Below are 9,688 nucleotides of genomic sequence, written 5' to 3'. Positions count from 1 at the left end.
TCATCCTCCTACGCACGGTCCCAACGCCTAGCTGACTGCTCAGCCTACTGGGCCCTGCTTATCCCAGGCGCCACGCCCCAGGTACCAGGATTGTCGCCACTAACTCGCCGTCCTGCTTATAAATATTAATGAGCTTACCCTCATATGGGCAGTCAGCCGTTGGGATATTAATGAGATGCCCGGTATCAGCGCCTTCCGCCCTTGGCAATCGGGTGTACCCGGATGTTCCTATGCCTACCCCCAGGTATTATGATTGTCGCCACAAACTCGCCGCCCTGCTTATAAATATTAATGAGCTTACCCTTATACGGGCAGTCAGGCCGTTGGGATATCAGGGAGCTTTCCCTTGTACGGTCAGTCAGCCGTTGGGACCGTGCGTAGGAGGATGTAAGATCTATGACCCGAGATAAAAGTCCAAATGCAGTATCATCAGTTAATGATCTTTTGATGTTTGGATACCATTTTTTTAAGTATCAATAGATGGCTTTGCCATTTAATGAGGTCCTTTTTGTGTGCTTTCTTTTTTGTGTGGCCATACCATAGTAGGAGATGTCAATCAATGTTTGGTGACGCCATATTTTTATATCACCATGCCATATCAGAAGATACTGTATGACCCTAATGTCAGCCAATCAAATTACAGTATCGGTTAATAAATGTAATTTGCATGTCCAAAAATGCGTCTGACTCACTTCATTATTTTCTAGAATATGAAGGAGATTCCGAAGCCCAAGGTCATGAAACTTGACCCCAATGACGAAAACATCATCTTCGGAATTCCGGACGACCCCGACCCGCTTCCGGACGACACGCCCTCCAAGGACAAGAAGGAAGTCCGCCAGTCGACCTTACTGCTGAAAAAGAGAGGCTTGACCAAGCCAGAGTCCGACCAGGTTTGGTTGTTCCTGTTACTAACACTGTCAGAAACCTTCACAGCTTTAACCACATGTCTGCCCTCTTCACTCTGTCATTTCATGACTTTTTTATCTTTATTCCTTACATTGCAAGTGGTTTCAGTGTGTTTTCAGTTGGCTGGATGGTCAACCAAATGAAGAGTTGGTCCGCTTGTATGTTATAGAAATATGTACTCATTTGTAATATTACCATATATCATTTATAGTAGATTATTTTCATCATGTTTCACAGTATCATAAGTTGTGTAAGTTTTGTTGAAACAGACCCAGACGATGTTTTGTGATTTTATACTGAAGGGGTTTAAGTTCATTTCAAAGTACTATGTTTTAGTGTGCATCAACAAATTGTTTACAAATGTCCGTGTACATTTCATAGTGACCGTTGATTTGATTTTTTTGAGGAATTGGACCAACAAAGCATGTGTTTTTTCTGCAGTTGTCGGAACCAGGGAAGAAAAAGAAAAATGTGGTAAATTGAAAAATAGGACATATCTGTTCCATTCTGATGTGAAACCTTATATGCTACTTGCTTGATATCACCACACATCCCCCATGTTAACATAGAAATGGTTTAAGTTGTTAGCCATTGTTTTTCGATTCATTACACAAAGTGGTTTCTTTGAAAAGTTACCAAAATTACAGACCAAGAAGTAAAGTTTGTATGGTATTTCTTTTGGACGTCGTTTGGGATTACAATTGATTACAAAATGTACAGATTTAGCACAAATCTAATATTTTTCCAAGAACAGAAAGAAAAGACAGCAATGATGAGCAAGGTTTCACCATAGGATGGACTGAGATGTCACAAACATTTGGAACGTTTGTTTCTCTGTTTGTTCTGTTTGTTGCTTTATCCTTCTTGAATTGAAAAAGGCACCTTGAATAAGACAGAAAGCACATCATATAGCTGTTGAAAGATGCACAGATCATAATTGATACTGTACAGTAATGTAATATTGCTGTATCGATTTGCTTAACAACTTATCTGTTCCATTGTTGTGTTGATTATTCATTTCATCTTTTTCTTTTGAGTGAATTTGACATCATATTTTCAGGATTCAGCAAAACACGAAACAAAAATATTTTCCTGATTGAAGCCCTTGATCCTGAGTTTGAATTGGCTGCTTGGTGCTAAATACGTGGATCAACCCAGTGCTGAGAAAGATTGAATGATCCACTAATATTCTTATTCCATGCCGAATTGCTTATCGGAGTAAGAACAATGGAACATGTTGCACTTAAGTACATAACAACAAAAGTGTAGTTTATGTTACATCTATAGAGCTTTTGACTCAAAATAGACTTCTTTTTTGTTCCTTTGCAGTCCAACGTGTCCCACAATGAGCAGAAAGACCCCTGGAACCTGTCCAATGATGAATACTACGACCCCAAACACAGTCTGCAAGAGACAACACTAAGGGCTAGCATGGGTGGCAACCTAGTGCAGGTGACTGTCACATCTTTCTAGACTAAGTGATTCATTCAACAACTCATTGAATTAGCATAACTTCTGATTAAGTTAGTGATCAGATGCAAGTTAGATAACCAAATGAGCATGTACAATGTAGTAGTTAAGGGATGTTCACTTTATAATGGTAGAGTTGTTACAAGATGTGTTGCAGAACAGTCTTCAGTGTGGAACAGTTCTTCATCCAATATGTTTGTGACTGCATCTGTAAGCAGTGACACATTTTGCTGTGGTACAATGTGAACCAGTCAGAGTTGCCCTGAGGATGGTCACTGAAACGTCAGTAAAAATAAAGCTTTAGTTGTATAAAAAGAGCCTCTGTTTTGTTTAGTGACAAACCAACCTGATGAAACTATTCATGGAGTACTTTATTCAGTTGTGAATGTGTCCCTACCAATAACCAACCCATTTTTCCTGTTGGAAAGGTTCAGAAAATACCGAACATGAAAAAACTTAGTGACTGGATGTTGGACTGATGCAGTCATTGTTGTCTATATGAAGACAGGATATTCCATCAAACAGATTCCTTTGTGGCAAAATTGACCATTGTTTTTAGTATCGCCCATTCACAAGCTTTCACAAACAATTAGGTCTGGACCCGGACCTGATCCTCTTCACCTGAGCCGGACCTGAACCTGAATTTTAATGATAGGATATTTCATTCATGCAGCACTCAACCCCAGCCATTGAGCTGCGCCAGCCGTTCTTCCCGACCCACATGGGACCCATCAAGCTGAGACAGCTCCACCGACCCCCCCTCAGGAAGTTCTCCCACGGACCCCTGGCCCAGCCTGGGCCTCACAGTGTCCTACCTCTCCTCAAACAGATCAAGAAGAAAGCTAAGGTAAGGATGTAAAATATAACTGACATCTGGGACTAGATAGAGTTGGAGCATTGGATCCAATACAAGAAAGCTGACATCTGGAACTAGATTATAGTAGATACGTGTAGTTAGAGTTGGAACATTGGATCCAATACAAGAAAACTTCCACTCACACACTTTAAATTTTCTTCAGATGGAATGACCTAAAAACCATTTAATGGACTCAATGTGATTCATAAATCATCCATGGGGATTATTTTTACTTAGCATTGAAAGGGTTGAAGTCATATTTGGTGTGTTGGCCTTAATTTGGGTTAAGATTCAAGCAAAATTTAAAGCATAACATTTCAAGTATGTATGTTTTGTTAGTACAATGAGACTTACTGTTTTGATAGATTTTTGCATTGAAATATTTCAATGGTTATTCCCTAATTTAGAATATTGAGGCTACATGTTTCTTTCAATGGTTGTTCCCTAAATTGAGGCTACAAAAAATGTACATGTAGTATGGCACAACATGAGGACAAAATTCATTGCAGACAGTATTTGCATGTAGCTGTAACCTATCTCCCCTGTAGCTGAGAGAACAGGAGAGACAGGCCTCTGGAGGTGGGGAGGTGTTCTTCATGAGGACTCCCCAGGACCTGACGGGGATGGACGGGGAGATCCTGCTGGCAGAGTACAGCGAAGAGTACGCTCCTCTCGTCAGCCAGGTCGGCATGGCAACCAAGATCAAGAACTTCTACAAGAGGGTCAGTTGCAATTGCTATTTTTCTTACTAAACTGAGACATCATTTCAGATTCTGGAACTAAAAGTCTTTTTCCACCAGTAGTTTTTTCAAGTTTTATAAAGAGCAAAGAAAGTATGAAAGTTGTCAGGTAATGATGAATAGATAAATGAAGGCAGGATTGGTGGAATGAATGGAGTAATGAGTGGGGTATATTGTGTATTAGTGGATGTCAAGTTTCAATGGAAAATGCATTTTTTTGTAAAACAATTCTGTATTATAGTAGTAATACAAGGGAGACAGAGTTACAGTGTCATGAAATGGCAATGGAGAGGTCACTGTGAAAACTGCCAAAAATGTAAATATTTACAGTAAAAATGTATATATTTACAGTACGTATAGTTTATTTTTCTTTCAAATTGAACTCCACAGAAAGCTGGCCACACCACCGGACCCCCTAAGTTTGAGTACGGAGAGACGGTGTACGCGCACACCTCCCCCTTCCTGGGCCCCCTGCACCCCGGGCAGGCCCTACAGGCCTTCGAGAACAACCTGTTCCGTGCACCCATCTACCAACACAAGATCCCCGAAACTGACTTCCTCGTCATTCGCACCAGAGTGCAGTGAGTTTTCAATGTCATAATGCAACCATTCCATCAGTACTCTATAGAATGATAATGTTGAATACAAGAAGTTAGTATCATATGTACATCATGCTTGGACAAGTTTTCTCAAATTCACTTGTCCTATCGGGCAAGTACGTAAAAAATTTACTAGCCCTGACCAACTTTTCACTTGCCCGAAATTTGAATGAAATTTTTTCTAAGTACGTATTTCACTTCCAACAATGGCATTCTTTTATTACTAGCTCTATTTCTTTGCGTATAGCCAATGACTGCTGCCATGACTGAAAGGAAACAAGTATATCAAAATGTCAGTCATGAAAAAAATGTTACTTGCCCAATCTGTACTTTTACTTGCCCAGGACAATCAGGCTAGTAGCCTTGTCCAATCCTGTACATATAGTTACATAGCATTGAATGCAAAGATATAGTTTTTTTATCCAAAAAGTTCGGATACACATGAGCCGTTCTTGTCTTGTGTTTCAGTTACTACATCCGTGAGTTCCAAGGTCTGTTCTGTGTTGGACAAGAATGTCCCCTGTATGAGGTGCCTGGGCCAAACTCCAAGAGAGCCAACAACCATGTTAGGGACTTCCTCCAGGTAAGGTGTCACATGTAACAAGCAGTTCTTCATCGGTAGGTTACATGATTTGAATAACTCCTGAGAAGCCTAAACTTCTTTTGTGCCAGGTACAAATCATGAGGTAAAACGATTTTTCCAGAGAATGTAAAACATTTATCTTTCCATGTACAAATCATGAGGTAAACGATTTTCCAGAGGATGTAAAATGTAACAATCATCCATAACTATCTACAGGGGTATGGCATAGTGGTTTTCTTTAACTCAGGTTTCACTTTCTTTTACCTATTTAGCCGGTACAAATAATTATACTGACGTACATGTTTAAGTTAAATGGAACTCTGAGAACGTGATTTATATTTCTGTCGCTGTATTTCTATAATGTATGCCAATCTTGGAGTAATGTGTATTTATCATGATGGTTTTCTCGTAGGTTTTCATCTACAGACTGTTCTGGAAGAGCAAAGACAAGCCACGCAGAATCAAGATGGAGGACATCCGTAAGGCCTTCCCAACACACTCGGAGAGCAGCATCCGCAAGAGGCTGAAGCTGTGCGCTGACTTCAAAAGAACTGGTGAGATTCTCAATTACCCGTTTTCTATGCTTAGTTCAAATGTCAGTCAATTACTGTAAATTCATTTACTTTGCAGCGGTTTTATGTTGCAAAAGGAGGGACGTAGAAGTTTTCTCTGTGTCTTAGATATGCAGCTGAAATAGTTCATTCAGCAGTACATTATAAATGCATTTTCATAGTGTTATAAATTTATTGTGAAAAGGTCCCTACAAAAACTGTATTTCAAGGTAACAGCATAATTTAGAGAACGTAATAGCCTTAAATTTTTATATGCATACATTTATACATTATCATAGTAGTGTAAGGGTATTCTTCATTGGTATGTTCTCCATATTATTTTGATGTTTGCCTTGTGTTAGGAAGTAAGTAAAAGAATGTTGTGTTTATAGGCATGGACTCTAACTGGTGGGTGCTGAAGCCAGAGTTCCGCCTGCCCTCTGAGGAAGAGATCCGAGCCATGGTGTCTCCTGAACAGTGCTGTGCTTACTACAGCATGCTGGAGGCGGAACAGAGGCTCAAGGTACGGTTGGCTTATCTTTACTACATTTGTATGTAGCAAATGTGCCCCCTGCCTGTTATCTATAGAAGTGCATGTTAGAGTAATGATAAAACAAGCATGTTTGAGTCAGAAATTATCTATGACTTATCGGTAAAATATTTTGCATTTGCCAACAAATGGTGGCTTTTTATTTTGATTTTAAAAGGTTTATAACAGTACTTTTATTTACTTGTGTATAGCTATGTGTATAGTCTGGAAGTAGCCTGTAGATGGTTTATTGTAATTTGTTGTGTGCAGGTATGTCAGTATTGCAATGATCCCTGCCTGTTGTGTACCTATAAGGCTTACGTTGTTATATTTCCTTGTCTGCAGGATGCTGGGTATGGTGAGAAGTCTCTGTTTGCTCCAGAAGAGGAGAATGAGGAGGAGTTCCAGAGAAACATAGATGATGAGGTAAAGTAGCAACTGCCTTTCCTTTGTCTTTGGAGATCTAGTGAGGAGATTTTACACCTGATAATAAGTAGGTGATTGTGGATTCACTTTTTGCCATTGTCTCCTGCATCCTCTCGGTTGTCAGGCAGACTAATGAAAGTAAAATAAGGACTTCGAAGAAGCCTGCATTGGCATCCCAGAAGGCGTATTATCGTGCTGAGACCACGTCAAAGGAGCTGGAAACCACCTGGGGGTGTTTACAGATCGCTCTGACTGATGCGCATGCACCACAAGAAATTGTGGGTGACCTTTCAATTGGGAGCTACCAAATGGAGGCTACTTGGGGGTGGTTAGGTTCACTTAGACCCACAGTGACAGTCATTAGTCTGTCTGATATCGAGGGATGCAGGCACAATTACACCTGTCTGGCACTGAAGGTTAGTACAATTTTTAATTGTGGCTCCTCTTCCTGCAGGTGCGCACGGCTCCATGGAACACCACCCGAGCCTTCATCTCCGCCATGAAGGGGAAGTGTCTGCTGGCCGTGATGGGCGTGGCTGACCCGACAGGCTGTGGGGAGGGCTTCTCTTACATCAAGGTGGGTCAGGGGGATGGAGGGAAGGGATGAAAGTATGAATGAATGACAAAAGCATTGATTGAAAGGGTGCTCATGAGTCAATGGATGGATGGACAGATAGATAGAGACATCAAAATGTGTGGTCTAACTAGAGTGAGAGTGAGCCTGCTAGAGACAGAGCTACACGGAAGCGGTGTGTGAAAACTAGCCAACTGCTGCCTAAACCCATGTGAGGGACCCCTGCAGCAGTCAAATACTGGATACTACTAAGGACTGATGGAGAAATTAAGAAAGATAAATAGGAAAGGATTTGCTGTTTTGATAGGTTCAATATGACTGTCAGTTTACTTCAGCTAACATGCTTTGATATTTAAAAACAACTACAGGGTTAGGATGTACCAAAATACGATAGGATCATGACTAGAATGCATGATTTCCACAGGTTCCAAACAAGCCCCAGTCCTCCAAGGATGACAACTCGCCCCAGCCCGTGAAGAGAACGGTAACGGGAACAGACGCGGATCTGCGTAGACTGTCCCTGAAGAATGCCAAGCAGCTGCTGAGGAAGTTTGGTGTGTCTGAGGAAGAGATCAAGAAACTGTCAAGATGGGAGGTATGTACACTGAATAAAAAATGTCAAGAAATACTCTTTTTTAACAGCTAGATTCCTCCTCACAATATTTAAGTCCTAGCTGGGCTAATAAATCTTGATGTCTTATTCTAGCAATTTGTCAATGCAACAAAAAAAGTGTCTCAGTACAAATCCTATGGTTTAGGAAAAGATACTACTCTGAAATCCATGATGTACTTTCTTCTCTTTAATATTTGACTTATACACACACGGTTGCTGTCCTTAGGATGGGACGTTAAGCCGTTGTGCACTGTTCATTGTGCTTGTCAAAAAAGGCTAGGGGAATTTCCCTGGTACAATGAAACATTAAATACTGTGTACATAACGTCCGTTTTCTCTGTCACGATCGGTGGAAGACTAGCTCTTCTGTGAGCTAAAACTGGATTGAGATTACTTTTCCTTTTTTTACTTGTGAGTGTCCTTTTTTACACAATCATATTATATTGATAACACATGCAGGGTTTATAAAGATTCAACCAATATGTCTGCCAAGTTGTCCAATATCCAATAATGGCCAGCTGAATCAATTATATTGCAAGTGAAATATTGACACCTTGTGTCCCCCCACACCAGGTGATTGATGTGGTGAGAACCATGTCCACAGAGCAGGCCAGGTCAGGCGAGGCGGGGATGAGTAAGTTTGCTCGCGGGACTCGGTTCTCCGTGGCAGAGCACCAGGAGAAGTACAAGGAGGAGTGTCAGCGGATATTCGACCTTCAGAACAAGTATGCAAAATTTGTTGAGATGGTTTCCCATTAAGAGACTGTGATGGTTTTGTCAGATCTATGCTCCATATGTCTTTTCATACATACATGTACCTTTAACTACACATACTAGTATTCATCAGTAGTTCAGTCTGAAGCACCGCTGTGTCCAGGACCTGCTCCTCCGTCCCAGGACAGAAATTTACTTGTTGGGACGGAAATCTATAATTCATGACATGAAACTATTGCAAACTATTTTCATGAGCTTAAAATGATGAGGAAAATCAATAACATAGGCTTCCAAACAATGAGTGGGATGAAAAAAGTTTAAAGCTGGAAACAATCCTGGTATGAAGGAAAAAAGAAGTTCAGTTTGAATGTATTTTCATAGAAAACTGTAGACAACTGTTTGGCCTAAAAACTACTTCATCGTGCTTTGGATGATTGGTTCAGGCATTTTAAGAAGGTTATGTCCGTCAGTTTAGCCTTTTCCATTTAATTACCTCCATGAAATGTCATGGAATGGAGGTTATATTTTCTGTTATGTGTCTCTGTCTGTGTAGATGATTACTCAAGAACGGCTGGATGGATTGGTTTCATACTTGTTGTGTTGGTGGGGTGTGATGAAAGCTCGAATCGATGAGATCTTGGGCGCCGTATCTGTCGTTATAATCGATGTAATAATATCAAAAATCACTCCTATATTTGAGATATATTGGTACAGGCATCGTGCTGTATGTGTTTGTTAATGGGCTTAGCTGCAAGCAGATAGTGAGGTGACAGCTGTTTGGGGAACCCCCAGTAGTTTTATTTATGTCTGCTTAGGACTGTTTGAAATATTTGTAACAGTTGGCACAGTAGTTACCTCCATGAAATGTCATGGAGGTTATATTTTCTGTTATGTGTCTCTGTCTGTGTACAAGATTACTCAAGAACGGCTGGATGGATTGGTTTCATACTTGTTGTGTTGGTGGGCTGTGATGAAAGCTCGAATCTATGTGATTTTGGGCGCCGTATCTGTCGTTATAATCGATGTAATAATATCAGAAATCCCCCTATATCTGCAATATATTGGAACAGGCATCGTGCTTTAAGTATTTGTTAATGGGCTTAGCTCCAAGCAGATAGTGAGGT

The 9,688-nt window shown here is 40.6% G+C and overlaps 1 protein-coding gene across 1 annotated transcript in view; it reads left to right on the top strand.

Annotated features, from left to right (window-relative positions):
• The window catches only part of LOC118420046 (transcription initiation factor TFIID subunit 1-like), a 28,773-nt gene that overhangs the window by 8,324 nt on the left and 10,761 nt on the right, over positions 1-9,688 (top strand). The window contains exons 8-20 of the mRNA XM_035826752.1: positions 708-893; positions 1,351-1,383; positions 2,239-2,361; positions 3,053-3,226; positions 3,784-3,957; positions 4,366-4,556; positions 5,043-5,157; positions 5,570-5,711; positions 6,101-6,231; positions 6,583-6,663; positions 7,118-7,240; positions 7,662-7,832; positions 8,424-8,575. Coding sequence (XP_035682645.1) covers positions 708-893; positions 1,351-1,383; positions 2,239-2,361; positions 3,053-3,226; positions 3,784-3,957; positions 4,366-4,556; positions 5,043-5,157; positions 5,570-5,711; positions 6,101-6,231; positions 6,583-6,663; positions 7,118-7,240; positions 7,662-7,832; positions 8,424-8,575 — 1,796 coding nt within the window. The remainder of the gene's footprint in view (positions 1-707; positions 894-1,350; positions 1,384-2,238; positions 2,362-3,052; positions 3,227-3,783; positions 3,958-4,365; positions 4,557-5,042; positions 5,158-5,569; positions 5,712-6,100; positions 6,232-6,582; positions 6,664-7,117; positions 7,241-7,661; positions 7,833-8,423; positions 8,576-9,688) is intronic.

The sequence above is a fragment of the Branchiostoma floridae genome, chromosome 7, assembly GCF_000003815.2.
Source record: "Branchiostoma floridae strain S238N-H82 chromosome 7, Bfl_VNyyK, whole genome shotgun sequence".
NCBI lineage: Eukaryota > Metazoa > Chordata > Leptocardii > Amphioxiformes > Branchiostomatidae > Branchiostoma > Branchiostoma floridae.
Note: the sequence above shows the minus strand (reverse complement) of the source record. Positions and strands in the feature narration are given on the sequence as shown.